This window comes from Oncorhynchus kisutch, linkage group LG22 (genome assembly GCF_002021735.2).
Source record: "Oncorhynchus kisutch isolate 150728-3 linkage group LG22, Okis_V2, whole genome shotgun sequence".
In the NCBI taxonomy this organism is placed as follows: Eukaryota; Metazoa; Chordata; class Actinopteri; order Salmoniformes; family Salmonidae; genus Oncorhynchus; species Oncorhynchus kisutch.
Window position 1 is genome coordinate 36139679 of NC_034195.2, and position 15353 is coordinate 36155031.

At 44.4% G+C, this 15353-nt stretch overlaps 1 protein-coding gene across 1 annotated transcript; it reads right to left on the minus strand.

Annotated features, from left to right (window-relative positions):
* Nucleotides 1-10019: 10019 nt before the first annotated feature.
* LOC109867561 (uncharacterized) lies at nt 10020-12740 on the minus strand. The gene is made up of 5 exons (XM_031801803.1): nt 12658-12740; nt 12335-12524; nt 12062-12155; nt 11661-11748; nt 10020-11410 (listed from the first exon to the last, which is right to left on the minus strand). The coding sequence occupies exons 2-5, from the start codon at nt 12384-12386 to the stop codon at nt 10478-10480; spliced, it is 1167 nt and encodes a 388-aa protein (XP_031657663.1). The 5' UTR covers nt 12387-12524; nt 12658-12740; the 3' UTR covers nt 10020-10477.
* Nucleotides 12741-15353: the final 2613 nt, after the last annotated feature.

Here is a 15353-nt window from a genome sequence, read left to right on the forward strand (position 1 = left end):
CATCTGGCCCGGACAGGCGTATTTTGCAAAGCGTGGAAGATGATTGCATTCGTTTTGGAAGCGGGCTGTCTCCCGGGCATGAGCCGGCTGCCCCGTTCTGCCCGAAAGTGATGTCGGCTTAAAACAAAAGTGGAGTAATCAAATTGTATTGGTCACATACATGGTTAGCAGATGCTTGTGCTTTTATTTACTACAGTGCCGCAATATCTAACAAGTAATCCAACAATTCCACAACAACTACCTAATACACAGATCTAAGTAAAGAGATGGAATAAGAATATGTACATATAGACTCAAACAAGGTTCAGAATGTACACTAAGTTGGCCTACGCATTGCATACCCTTTGGTTTGTCCATTTTCATCACACACGATTTTTTCATTAATTTTTCAAACTTTCTAATTTCAATAGCTCCTTGGTCATGTGACCTACTGTCCCCAACCAAGGTTCAGAATGTACACCAGCTACCCTTCTATATCGCACACTCTTTAGTTTGTCCATTTTCATCTCACAAGATTTTACATTAATTTTTCAAATGTTCTCATTTCAATAGCTCCTTGTTCATGTTATCTACTGGACTCAACCAAGGTTCAGAATATCCACTGACTACCCTTCTATATTGCACACCCTTTCGTTTGTCCATTTTCATCTCACACAGTTTTACATTAATTGCCTGCTCTGTTCCCCTGAAGGACAGTGTCACTCACACACCTATTCACTGGGGCCTTCCTGACCTCCAGGCAGGCACCCATTGACCTGGTGACCTCTGACTCCAGGCCTCTATGCCTACACTCCCTGCCGCCTGCCTGCCCTCTCCCTGGGGCTGAGAGTGTATAGCTTACTCCCTGGAACTACAGACCTCCGGGCATCCACACCTACTCTCCCTATCCGGTCAACACCCCTCTCACTGGGCATCACCCATCACCGCGTCCCGGCCAGGGTCAGCCATCTCCATAACCTTGCCCACTAGGCAACCACACTTAAGCATCCCTCCCCGGACACCAAGATGTCTATATTTCCGCTGTCAGGAAGCACGTGCACCTTGTATCCCGAAACAGTCTCTGTGCAGTTTCTGACCTGTCCACTTTTTACCACTCAGAGACTCTGAGTGTGGCTCCAGAGTGGTGCAGAGTTCTAAGACACTGCATCTCGGTGCAAGAGGTGTCACTGCAGTAACTGGTTCGAATCCAGGCTGCATCAAATCCACCGTGATTGGGAGTCCCATAGGGTGGCGCACAATTGGTCCAGGGTAGGCAGTCATTGTCAATAAATCAAATTTATTTATAAAGCCCTTCTTACATCAGCTGATATATCAAAGTGCTGTACAGAAACCCAGCCTAAAACCCCAAACAGCAAGCAATGCAGGTGTAGAAGCACAGTGGCTAGGAAAAACTCCCTAAAAAGGCCAGATCCTAGGAAGAAACCTAGAGAGGAACCAGGCTATGAGGGGTGGCCAGTCCTCTTCTGGCTGTGCCGGGTGGAGATTATAACAGAACATGGCCAAGATGTTCAAATGTTCATAGATGACCAGCAGGGTCAAATAATAATAATCACAGTGGTTGTAGAGGGTGCAACAGGTCAGCACCTCAGGAGTAAATGTCAGTTGGCTTTTCATAGCCGATCATTCAGAGTATCTCTACCACTCCTGCTGTCTCTAGAGAGTTGAAAACAGCAGGTCTGGGACAGGTAGCACGTCCGGTGAGCAATTCAGGGTTCCATAGCCGCAGGAACAACAGTTGAAACTGAAGCAGCAGCACGGCCAGGTGGACTGGAGACAGCAAGGAGACATCAGGCCAGGTAGTCCTGAGGCATGGTCCTAGGGCTCAGGTCCTCCAAGAGAGAGAGAAAGAAAGAGAGAGAGAAAGATAGAGAAAGAGAGAGAGAATTAGAGATAGCATACTTAAATTCACACAGGATACTGGATAAGACAGGAGAAATACTCCAGATATAAGACTGACCCTAGCCCCCCGACACATGAACTACTGCAGCATAAATACTGGAGGCTGAGACAGGAGGGGTCGGGAGACACTGTGGCCCCATCCGACGATACCCCTGGACAGGGCCAAACATGCAATAAGAATTTGTCCCAAACAGTCCCAATAAGAATTTGTTCTTAACGGACTTGCCTAGTCAAATAAACTCCATGGCCTCCGTGTCCGGCCGCCCCTGCTCGGACTCTGAGTGCCCCCTGCCTTGCTGGAGTGCACCTGAGTGCACCTCCTCGTACACCTGGTGACCCTTTGACTTCTACAGCGAGTCCCAACCTGACTCACAGGTGGAGTGGATGGGGGGGGGTGGATGGGTGACCACCACCTAGCCCCCTACCTATCCAGAGCCCCATGTCAATGTCTTATGCCTTCTACCTGCCTGCTTGGGCTCTCTCACACTCTGTGTCTGGCCTTTGGCCCCTGGCCCTTCTGCATACATCTGGTAACCCATAAGTAAAGAAGGAGGATGGTGGAGGAAGATGCCTTCTGTCCCCGACAAAAGCTTGGATCGATGGCTGACTTTCAATAGATCACAGCGAGTGAGCTGCTCTGCTATGTATGGAACCCCGACCCAGAATCAGGCCGTCTGCAAGTGATTTAGCTCTATGTTCAAATCAAATCAAATTTATTTATATAGCCCTTCGTACATCAGCTGATATCTCAAAGTGCTGTACAGAAACCCAGCCTAAAACCCCAAACAGCAAGCAATGCAGGTGTAGAAGCACGGTGGCTAGGAAAAACTCCCTAGAAAGGCCAAAACCTAGGAAGAAACCTAGAGAAGAACCAGGCTATGTGGGGTGGCCAGTCCTCTTCTGGCTGTGCCGGGTGGAGATTATAACAGAACATGGCCAAGATGTTCAAATGTTCATAAATGACCAGCATGGTTGAATAATAATAAGGCAGAACAGTTGAAACTGGAGCAGCAGCACGGCCAGGTGGACTGGGGACAGCAAGGAGTCATCATGTCAGGTAGTCCTGGGGCATGGTCCTAGGGCTCAGGTCCTCCGAGAGAGAGAGAGAAAGAAAGAGAGAAAGAGAGAATTAGAGAAAGCACACTTAAATTCACACAGGACACTGGATAGGACAGGAGAAGTAACTGACCCTAGCCCCCCGACACAAACTACTGCAGCATAAATACTGGAGGGGTATACTCCTTTGAATTTCATCAAGTTGACATTCAGTGATCCGTGCCCAGTGGGAACCTAGGCTTCACCCGTCCATTTTATAGGTCCGCAGCAAATCAATGGGCGTGGATGGTACTACCCACATCAGATGTAGGCCTCCCTCCCCAGACAAGCTGGAGATACCTCTCCACACTTCGTAGGGCATGATCCAGATCCATGCAATGCCCTATCACTGCGGGGCCAATGGGTCTAGAGTCTAGTGAGCGTAAAGAAGACCTCCCCACCTACAATGTGTGGTGTCCCGCACTCAGGCAAGCCTGAGGCTTGGTAGTGTCAGCTAATGGTAAGGCACACGCCATCTCCACTACATGCTCCAAGGAGTGTGGAGGAGAGCTCCCACATAGAATGTGTGGAGTCCCGCACCCAGGCGGACCTGAGACCTGGCAGTGTCCATAACCGCTATGCACATTCCATCTCCATTTAATGCTCCACTGTTAGTGGGTCCAGCCGAAGCCAGTGTTCGATTCACACTTTTGCGGGTTTACAGTTAGCTAAGTATACAGGGACGCGTGTTTAAACGTTTCACCACAGCCGCTCTGTGATAAGACTGATGCCAGTAGTACACTTTCATCAGCCGTCTCCCAGGACTTGACTCCCCCCCTCCCAGCCAAAGCCAGGGATAGGTTTGAGCCATCATTCTCTGATTGGCTTCCTGTCAAGGTCAGGATTAGTTTACAAGAGCCCCGCAGCAAATCAATGAGTCTGGTGGAACCGCCGTCACATTTTCATGCTCGACCGAAAGTCCCATATTCCAGGACCGACTGCCGCCTTCCGTTAACGTTCAACAGCCATCACCATCTGCAGGACTCTCTTTGCGTATGTTAGCGACACCTGAAAACAGGTGACATACAGGGGGGATTGGAAGAGCCCTACTAGAGGGCTACCTCGTTATCTCCCTTACTAAGGCTAAGGATTCCTTAAGAGAGTCCTTGTTACTCCCGCCGTTTACCCGCGCTTCATTGAATTTGTTCAGAGCACTGGGCAGAAATCCCCCACCCCGGGCCTTCGTGATGCTTTGTTTTAATTAAACAGTCGGATTCCCCAGGTCCATACCAGTTCTAAGTCAGCTTCTAAGGGCCAGCTAGCACCGTAGCTGGGGAGATCCGCAAGAAGGGCCCGGGGCACGTCCAGAGTCACTGTCACCAAGCCTGACCGACTCAGCCCTTAGAGCCAATCCTTATCCCACAGTTACAGATCTGACTTGCCCACTGAGTGTACATTCTGAACCCTGTTTGAGGTCAGTAGGTCACATGACAAAGGAGCTCTTGAAAATAGAACGTTTGAAAAATGTATGTAGAAACGTGTGAAATAATGGACAAACTAAAGGGTGTGCAATGTGTAGGCTCACTGAGTGTACATTCTGAACTTTGTCTGAAGTCAGTAGATCACATGAAATTTTACATTTTGAAAAAAAATTGTGTAAAATTGAGTGAGGGGAAAATGGACAAACTAAAGGGTGTGCAATATAGAAGTGTAGTTAGTGGACATTCTGAACCTTGGTTGAGGTCAGTAGGTCACATGACCAAGGAGCTATTGAAATTCAAAAGTAACAAAAGTTTCTACTTTGTTTACACTCCCTAACTAATTCAACTAGGAATACTTAATGCTGCTCACATTTCCAAATGTTTATTAGCTTTGGAAAGGGAATGAATGACCAAATCGTGAAAATAAGACCTGTGCAGTGTTTTGTGCAATTTTTCCAACATATTGACACTTATTTGGAGTCTGTGGCTCAAGTGGTTTGAAAGTGCGAATATCCAATTTGAAACTGTCTTTACCTCGGTTATGTTTCTGAACAACAGATCAGGCTACCTTGTTGACAACATAACTGAGGCGAGTGGTGTTATTCTGGCTGCACTGTTTGACGTGACTGTACATTAGCCATAGTTGGCTAGCTAGCAACCATTGGATAAGAACGTTGCCAGCCAGTATGGCAACAGAACATTTAGATTGAACGACTGGGTCCATAGATGCAGAACAAAAATACTTAACGACTGGGTCGCGTCTCTGGCAAACAAACCGTTAGAATGAACGACCAACCAGTTAGGGTAGCAACCCTAGATTTGTGTCGAGACTACATCTTGTTGAAGGAAGAATGAATTCATAAAAATAAAATATGTAATGAAAATATGTAAATCATTATTTGAATATGTTGGTAACCCGTTGTATAAAAGTGATCATGCCCTCAAAGCTGGTGTTTGGAAGATATATTGGCCAATATATCTTACAAATACTGGCTTTGAGGGCATTATCACTTAAGTAAGGTTGGCTTCTTAGTGTTCATAGCAATGGTTATCAACTGTACCGCAGAAATGGAGCATAAACCACAGAAAATAGATATTGTGGTGGTAGCTGCAGAGAAGTATTTTGGTATACGAGATTTGACCTCAGAAGTTACAGGGTATGTTGAGTGGTGGTGTCCCGTCCTCCCAGGCCTTTGGCAAGGTGCAGGAGTTGATAGGGTCAAAGTAGGGAATGGGGTAGTGGGTTTTTAATGAGTGTAGGGTTAGTTTGAAGGGAGGGTATCTTTATTATTATAATAATTTTTTTAACTTCTTTCTTTTCCCATTTTGTATTTCAAAGCATAATATATTTATTTTATAGTCCCGTTGGGTGCGGTAATGTAACATATTGGATGCCAACCGCCGTTAAACTCCAAAGAAAAAGGGCGCGCCTCCCTCACAACCTTCGGCCGGTCACGTGTTGGTCCATAGCCCAGTGCACCCTGGGTCAGTTTAATAGAATCCCCTCAGTGAACACTTAATCAGCGAGGAAGAGGCGAAGCCAGAGGGAAAAAAATCTGTCTCCAGCAGGCGATGTTTCGTTTGTTTTGCATGGAGGTCAATGAGAGAGTGGAATTTGGTCAACAAAAAAGTGTATGGCTTATTTGCTACGTAAGGTTTATTTAGATTGTTATGAGTGAACTGATATAGTGGTGCAGCTGTCTAAGGCACTGCATCTCAGTGCAAGAGGCGTCACTGCAGTCCCTGGTTCGAATCCAGGCTGTATAAAATATGTGATTGGGAGTCCCATAGGGCGTCATTGTAAATAATAATTTGTTGTTAACTGACGTGCCTAGTTAAAGGTTCAATAAAAATAAATAAATGGTCACGTGACGTCCTGGGGGGAAAACACTTTCGGAGTTGTCTCGTGATGGCATGGTGCATTCATTAAATGAGACGACTAGCATAGTCTACTAGCCTATGCCACGTTCACATGCAAGTCAGAACTAGAAAACTCAGACATTTCCGAAATGCTAACTGGATGAACGCGGTTGTTGACTACAATGACTTAGCAAGTCTGAACATTTTCGAGTTTCCTAGTTGCGACGAGCAGGTGAAGGCGAAAATAGCATATGCGAATTGAATACAGGCTGTTGACGTCATCAAGCCTTATCGAATACTAAATCATGTATTTAAATATATGTATCCACCAATCCAAAGAAAGGAATAGGCGGGAGCTTGACACAGGTGCCGCTTTGTGGACAACTACTCCCATTGTGACAAGTATCTTGTCAGTATATGCATATACTTCGACGTTATAGACGATCCGTATGAATTTGATTAGTGTCATGTATTTCAACCAATATGATTGGTTGTTTCCTGTGTCGTAACCGTGTAACATGGGGTAGAAAAACAACGCACCTGGATCCAAATATTTGTTCACAAATTCTGCAGCAGTTTATAGTTGACACATCGGCGCTTTTAATATTTTTTTTTTTTTCTTGCATATTACGAGGATATTCAATCTTTTCAACTAAACCAAAACATTTTACCAAAAATATTTTCTGTAGATGTCAATTCTGTGATATGCTAGCTACAATAGCCATTTGACAGAAAGGACCGTCCTAAACATAGATAACTTTTTTTCCATGATATTAAAAAACAACAATTTGGTAGCTATGTGTTTTGATGCTATGGCTTTAAAATAACCACGAACATTCAGTCCTTGCTATCGGAAGTCGGTGGAAAAGCCACGATGTTGCCAGGGAAAACAAGGTCCTTTGAACAGCAATCTGAAACTTCAGAGACAAAACTACTCGCCATTAGAGCAATATCATGAAAGAACAGGCCAAAGAATTGCCATCACCGAGATGTTTATTATTGTGTCTCAGTGTGACGAGAAGAAATTGGGCGTACAATGTGGGCCTTTCACTTCGCCCCTTGGAACCATGGCCACGAATAATACTACCCAATATTTAATGAACATTGTCTACTAGGATATTTCCATTGATTCTGAAAGAAGTGTCAATTCTACAGTTAAATAACCCCAGATAATTTTCTGCAAGCGTTTTCCTTCTTGCCACAGGACATGCATATATCAGCAGATAATGCGTTTGACTTGTCTTTAGACTTAACACACTTAAGACGCGTTTGGTCTTATAGTGTATGTGGACAACTGCTCGTCGACCATCTCATTCCAAAATCATAGGCATTAATATGGAGTTGGTCCCCGTTTGCTGCTACAACAGCCTCCAGTCTTCTGGGAAGGCTTTCCACTAGATTTTGGAACTTTGCTGCTGGGACTTCCTTCCATTCAGCCACATAGCATTGGTGACATTGGGCGATTAGGCCTGGCTCATAGTCGGTGTTCCAATTCATCCCAAAGGTGTTCGATGGGGTTGAGGTCAGGGCTCTGCAGGCCAGTCTCTGTGCATTCCGGCAGGTAGCGTTTTCCTGGCACCCGCTAAACCCAGATTCGTCTGTCGGACTACCAGATGGTGAAGCGTGATTCATCACTCCAGAGAACGTGTGTCCACTACTTCAGAGTCCAATGGCAGCGAGCTTTACACCACTCCACCCGACGCTTAGCATTGCGCATGGTGATCTTAGGCTTGTGAGCGGCTGCCCGGTCATGGAAACCCTTTAAATGAAGCTACCGACAAACAGTTCTTGTGCTGACGTTGTTTCCAGAGGCAATTTGGAACTCGGTAGTGAGTGTTGCAACCGAGGACAGGTGGTTTTTAAGCACTATGTGCTTCAGCACATGGCGGTCCCGTTCTGTGAGCTTGTACCACTTCGAGGCTGAGCCGTTGTTGCTCCTAGACGTTTCCACTTCACATACCAGGGCAGCTCTAGCAGGGCAGAAATTTGACGAACTGACTTGTTGGAAAGGTGGAATCCTATGACAGTGCCACATTGAAAGTCACTGAGCTCTTCAGTAAGGCCATTCTACTGCCAATGTTCGTCTATGGAAATTGCATGGCTGTGTGCTCGATTTTAATACATGTGTCAGCAACGGGTGTGGCTGAACTCAAATTACATTTGTCACATGTGCCAAATACAACAGGTGTATACCTTACCGTGAAATGCTTACTTACAAGCCCTTAACCAACAATGCAGTTAAAGAAATAGAGTTAACAAAGTATTTACTAAATAAACAAAAAAAGTAACAAACAAAAAAGTAACTAAAAAAGTAACTCAAGAAAATGACATAACAATAACAAGGCTATATCACAGGGGGTACCGGTACTAAGTCAATGTGCAGGGGTACAGATTAGTCGAGGTAATTTGGTAGTTTGCCGTGTGATAGATAAATGTTGAGAGTGCATAGATAATAAACAGCGAGTAGCATCAGTGTAAAAACAAAGCACCCTATGCACTCTCAACATGACTGGCACACATTTGAACTTCGCACACACCGACTACAGGCATCAAGGTGTGCAGTAAACATAAAAAATGACCAACATTTTATAGAGCTCAATCTTTTGTATATTGTATGCTCTTCTCTGTCTGATGACTCCTTCCAAGTGTTTATAGTTATTTTGATGTTTCAGAGTTTGTACTGCTAATGCATGTTGGATTATCACATGCACATCTCTATTTCCTCTTGGAGGGGAATTTTTTGAGTTATTTTGGATTTTCTGTCCCACAGCCATGCACCTGTTTTGCTTGGTCTTTCCCCTTGAAGTCAGTCAGTGTCTTCACTGGCACGTCGTGCCACTGTCAGGTAATTGTGTCACATGTTGGATACAGGCATTTCCTCTAACGAACATCTATGCTGTGACAAGGTATCCCAGATGTTTTGTTTAGGCACATCACTCTTGTGAGTGGCCTAATGTTTTTAGGCCACTGACTTCAGGATTTCTCAGGCCCTGGTGACCACAGCCAACCAATGGACACTCCCTGGCCTGGCAACCAGCTGTCTGTCAAGAAAAGGTCATGAGTGTTGAGTTGACTGGCAACTTTCTCTAGTTTTTTTGTATGTGAGCATTTTAAAATGCTAACATGTACAAACCTTTTGCAGGGCACGTGACACCACTGGAAGTCTCCAGCCAATGGAATCGTACAGATTTTGCACAAAGCCAAAAAGGTGTGACAAGCACTAATGCCACAGATTTTGCACAAAGCCAAAAAGGTGTGACAAGCACTAATGCCTTTGGTGTTCAGAAAACCTCATTACCTTTTTGACTTTATTAAACTTGTAATGCTGTACAATAGTATCTCAGGAGCTGTCCATTAGGCACAGATGGAATAATTATGGACTGACTGTTGTCTGACAGATGTTTTTGAGATTATTTCTTTCTGAAAATGTTGACTGGATAAATAAATATCTGGAAACCTGATAACATTAATCTGACTGTCTTTGCATGATTCAAGCACACCTTTTTAAAGTAAATAAAATGATCATAACATTGACATGGTGGCAGTGAGGAAGGCTATGTCATTATGTTATAGGTATTATTCCAGGGTCATAGAGGAGCATTACATTGTACCAGGTATGTAAATATAGGCAGTTGCATAGTGCTTATTGTAAGACTATAGTTGTACAACTGAATGTATTCATGCATATTTACTACCTCGGTAGAGGGTAATTACATAGTAATGGCAGTATATGACAACTAGAGGAACGAAGAAAAAAAAAGAGTGGGCTTTATTAACAGTATAGCATTACACTGGTACTGACAGATCGAACAGATCATAAATAATGGTCAAATGCAGTTTAACAAATGCATTTAGGGAACAGAAATTCTTGTCATTTCTCGTAGTGTAAACCTATACTTAAATAGTGGATGACATTTAATGGTAAACAAGCTACAAAAAAATTAAAAACAGAACAAGCGCAACAAACATCGTAGCAGGTTCTTTTTCCAGGTGAAACCTCACACTCAATGCTCATTTCACCAAGCACTAATTAAATCACTGCACTCCCAGTGTCTGCAGGGAGGATCTCAGAGCCACCACTAGTTAACTTTATGAAAATGATCACAATGATAAGGGGCCTGGTGACATAGAAACCTGTTCATGTCTTGTACGCACTGTCACCTATAGTATCCTAGACACTTTTTTTGAATGATGTTTCATTTTCACAGCTTATCAACAAGTCTTTCAAATATGGAAAGCAGTCTTTCTCTCTTCTCTATAGTAGATGAGTCCAGTTCTACATCAGCAGAGCCATTGTTCCTGGAAATTTTGCTTTTCATTAGGGCTTCCTTTTCTTTCTGCAGCTCTGTCCTCTCTCTCTCGATTGACGCCCTATCCCTGTCCAGTATGGCTCGCTCTCGTTCCATCGCCGCTCGCTCCCTATCCATCGCCGCTCTGTCCTTGTCCAGTGATGCTCTGCCTCGCTCAACAGCCACCCTCTCTCTGTTCACCACATCCCTCTCTCTGTCCAATATCAACCTCTCCCTGTCAAAATCAGCCTGCTCCCTCTCTAACACTTCCCTCTCCTTCTCCAAATCTGCTATCTGTCTCTCTAGTTCAGCAGTCTCCCTCTCAATGTTCCTGCCAGGATTTCTCACCAACATGGCTCTTCCGTCTTCAGCTATGGTCTCTACATCCTCAGCCATGGTCCTCCCGTATCCACCCACTGGCATCTTGTCAGGTGCGGCCCTCTCGTTCTGACCCCCACCCCTGCCCTCCTCTCGCAGGGCCCTCTCACACTCCACCGCAGCCCTACGGATCTCCTCTGTAGCTGCGTCTGTGTACGCCACTTGTCCATCTGCTACCGTGCTCGCAGCCCCAACACTCTCCCCCAACTGTGCTTTGGCCCAGAACTCAAAAATGTTTGTCCCCTCACCCCCCTCCGGCCTCATACAAAGTCTCTTGTTTGCTATGGGAGATGTAGTGGGAGAGGACGCAAATGAAACGTCCCCAACTTCCCCAAAATCAAACAGTGAAGGGTTTAGGATACGGGCAGACCCAGATAGGCGACCCTCGATGGCATCGTCCATGAGGTGGAACCAACGCCAGGACATTGGATTGACTTTCTCCATGCCAAGAGGAGGGTACTTAAAATCCTACAAAGAAAGATGACAGAGGGTACAATCAGGTTAATGTTCTATTACTTGTCTTTGTAGGATTTATGGTTTCGACACACACTTGATTAAATGCATCCTTGAGCCCTTGATTAGTTACATCGGGTTAGTACTGGGCCAGAACCAAAGCCTAGAATCTGTGTTCAAGCGTGATTCAAATAGAAGATAATACATCTTGAGTTAAGGCCAAGGGTGTTTGTTTCCTGTACTCAATTGCATTCATAATCATTACCTTATATTTCTTTTTAAGGTTTTCCCACTTCTTTTTCAATTGCCCAGTTGTCAGCTTTCCTTCGAGACCCAACTCCACTAACATTGCTCTGCAGAATCAAAGTGAGTTAAGTCAGATAGATAGGGTTTCATCTTCATAACTAGCTCTTAAAACACTGACTTTCTTATAATAGGCCTACATGTTTTTCAAATTATATTTTTGTTAGGAAATGCACATCAGTGATTCAACATTGATTTATCAACAAAATTGATCAAATATAACATTCTCATATCAAATAAAGTGGCATAAGATAGTTTATTTTGAGGTAAGCATATAGATGAAAGCCACAACTAATTGACATGATCAAAGCCATCAAACATCCACTTTTGTTTTGAGTATCAGACATTGTATCACTCACTCACCTCCAGGCAGGCATGGCAGAGTTTCTCTTCCCAGTGAAGATGGCGTCATTCGTTGCACGCAATTTTATCAATCTGGATATGTCATTTTCCGACACTTATTGGGTAAAAAATACAACAATGTTAGTATATCCATCATCAGCAGTAAACAAATAACTTTGATAACTTTAACAGACTCCCAAGTCGGCGTCGCAAAATAATACCCTATGCTTAACATAAACAATTAGGTTAACACAAATTTTAGAAAACGCCATTCGTGGTTGGCATAAAACTTACTTTTATAGTTATATTCTGAACCAAAAGGCCTTTTATCCATCGCTTCCATCATGAACAAATACAAGGGTACTAAAATGAAGGGTACACGAAACAAAGCACGTATCTCGTAGTGCACTAGCTAGCAAGAGCAAATATGGCGGCGTCCCTCGATCCCTCGTCGCACCCGCCTAGTCCTCCTTCGTGAAGTGCCCTATTTATATAATCCACAATAAAGTCCAATAATATACGGGTTTTCTTACTATTAATGATTTACATATATCTGATTACAGTCCGATGTTTAGGACTGATCAAATAAAAAGGAAGGATATATTCATTCCACTCACCCTGGAGGAGGGTTTTTCACAAGGGCAGTAGGGAAGAAGGCTCCGTCGAGAAATAGACGAATTCGATTGGTTAGGTTGTGCGCGATGCTTTCTTTTAGTATGCTCAGTAAGGGAGGTCCCAAAGGGTAGGCTACTAAAAGCATCTAGGCCACAAAATACTACTAGGCCTACCATCTTTGGTAAACATATTCTATTTCAAACTAGCCCGAACTGCTTCATTTTGCAATTAAAGTGTGAAACCACACAGAACACAGCAACCCCACAATTTTGGCCTATGAACTACCCCTAATCATATGTCTGTGCCAACGTTATATAATGCATAACCTATTATAAAGTAAGCCTAAGCAAATATAAAACAGCGTTCCAGGGTCTGATTTAAAACACTGAAAGCTTTGGAGACGTGTACATTTATCACTGCATAGATTACAAGTGTTACCATCTCATTCTCACTTACAGAAGTTGAGAAAGTAAAACCTCATTAAAAATATTCATACATAATAAAATCTGATTGTATTTGTCACATGCGCCAAATACCTTACAGAGAAATGCTTACTTACAAGCCCTTATTAACCAACAATACTGTTTTAAGAAAAAAAAGAAGAAAAAAAAGAAAAAAAGGTAACAAATAATTAAAGAGCAGCAGTAAAATAACAATAGCGAGGCTATATACAGGAGGTAACGGAACAGAGTCTATGTGCGGGCACTGGTTAGTCGAGCTAATTGAAGTAATATATACATATGGGTAGAGTTACTGAAGTGACTTAGGCATAGATAATAACAGAGTAGCAGAAGCGTAAAAGAGGGGGGCATTGCAAATAGTCTGGGTAGCCATTTGATTAAATGTTCAGTAGTCTTATGGCTTGGGGGTAGAAGCTGTTTAGAAGCCTCTTGGACCTAGACTTAGCAGAGAGAACATTCTATGACTAGGGTGGCTGGAGTCTTTGACAATTTTTAGGGCCTTCCTCTGACACCGCCTGGTATAGAGGTCCTGGATGGCAGGAAGCTTGGCCCCAGTGATGCACTGGGCCGTACGCACTACCCTCTGTAGTGCCTTGGGGTTGGAGGCAGAGCAGTTGCCATACCAGGCAGTGATGCAACCAGTCAGGATGCTCTCGATGGTGCAGCTGTAGAACCTTTTGAGGATCTGAGGACCCATGGCGATTATTTTCAGTGTCCTGAGGGGGAATAGGTTTTGTCGTGCTCTCTTCACGACTGTCTTGGTGTGCTTGGACCATATTCGTTTGTTGGTGATATGGACACCAAGGAACATCAAGCTCTCAACCTGCTCCACTACAGCCCCATCGATGAGAATGGGGGCATGCTCGGTCCTCCTTTTCCTGTAGTCCACAATCATCTCCTTTGTCTTGATCACATTGAGGGAGAGGTTGTTGGCTTGGCACCACACGGCCAGGTCTCTGACCTCCTCCCTATATGCTGTCTCGTCGTTGTTGTGTCATCTGCAAAATGAATGATGGTGTTGGAGTCATGCCTGGCCATGCAGGCAATCATGAGTGAACAGGGAGTACAGGAAAGGACTGAGCAATACCTTTACCACCTGGGGGTGGCCCATCAGAAAGTACAAGATCCAGTTGTAGAGGGAGGTGTTTAGTCCCAGGGTCCTTAGCTTAGTGATGAGCTTTGAGGGCAATATGGTGCTGAACTCTAAGCTCTAGTCAATGAATAGCATTCTCACATAAGTGTTCCTTTGTCCAAGTGGGAAAGGGCAGTGTGTAGGGCAATAGAGATTGCATCATCTGTGGATCTGTTGGGGCAGTATGCAAATTGGAGTGGGTCTAGGGTTTCTGGGATAATGGTGTTGATCCTTTCAAAGCACTTCATGTCTATAGATGTGAGTGCTACGGGTCGGTGTCATTTAGGCAGGTTACCTTAGTGTTCTTGGGCACAGGGACTATGGTGGTCTGCTTGAAACATGTTGGTATTACAGACTTAGACAGGGAGAGGTTGAAAATGTCAGTGAAGACACTTGCCAGTTGGTCAGCACATGCTCGGAGTACACTTCCTGGTAATCCATCTGGCCCTGAGGCCTTGTGAATGTTGACCTGTTTAAAGGTCTTACTCACATCGGCTGCGGAGAGCGTGATCACACATTCATCCGGAACAGCTGATGCTCTCATGCATGTTTCAGTGTTAATTGCCTTGAAGCGAGCATAGAAGTAAGTTAGCTCATCTGGTAGGCTCGTGTAACTGGGCAGCTCCCAGTTGGGCTTCCTTTTGTAGTCTGTAATAGTTTGCAAGCCCCGCCACATCCGACAAGCGTTGGAGCCGGTGTAGTACGATTCAATTGTAGTCCTGTATTGATGCTTTGCCTGTTTGATGGTTCGTCGGAGGGCATAGCAGGATTTCTTATAAGCTTCCGGGTTAGAGCCCCGCTCCTTGAAAGCAGCAGCTCTACCCTTTAGCACAGTGCAGATGTTGGATCCTCTTAAGTGCTGCTTGGTGTGTGTGCTTTGCTGCCTGAGTGGTGATCTTCATCAGGTCTGTGTCCTGCAACCAATCAAGATAGAGAGGGAGAGGGCAGAAGGTACTTGACAAGTAAGAAACAGAGATTATTCCCTCCACTTCTGATATTTACCCCTTATACGTATCTTCCCTCATATTTTTTTATTGAAGTTACTTTACTCTAAAGTTGAGAGATACAGACAGAGATATACAGAGAGTGCGATACAGGTGGCAGG

What these genes read in the sequence shown, in the direction of transcription:
- LOC109867561 (XM_031801803.1), bottom strand. Translation starts at nt 12,386, where the DNA reads ATGATGGAAGCGATGGATAAAAGGCCTTTTGGTTCAGAATATAACTAT. An exon ending in TTCAGAATATAACTATAAAA is followed by an intron (nt 12,156 to 12,334) that starts GTAAGTTTTATG and finishes TTACCCAATAAG; the next exon opens with TGTCGGAAAATGACATATCC. An exon ending in TCTGCCATGCCTGCCTGGAG is followed by an intron (nt 11,749 to 12,061) that starts GTGAGTGAGTGA and finishes TTGATTCTGCAG; the next exon opens with AGCAATGTTAGTGGAGTTGG.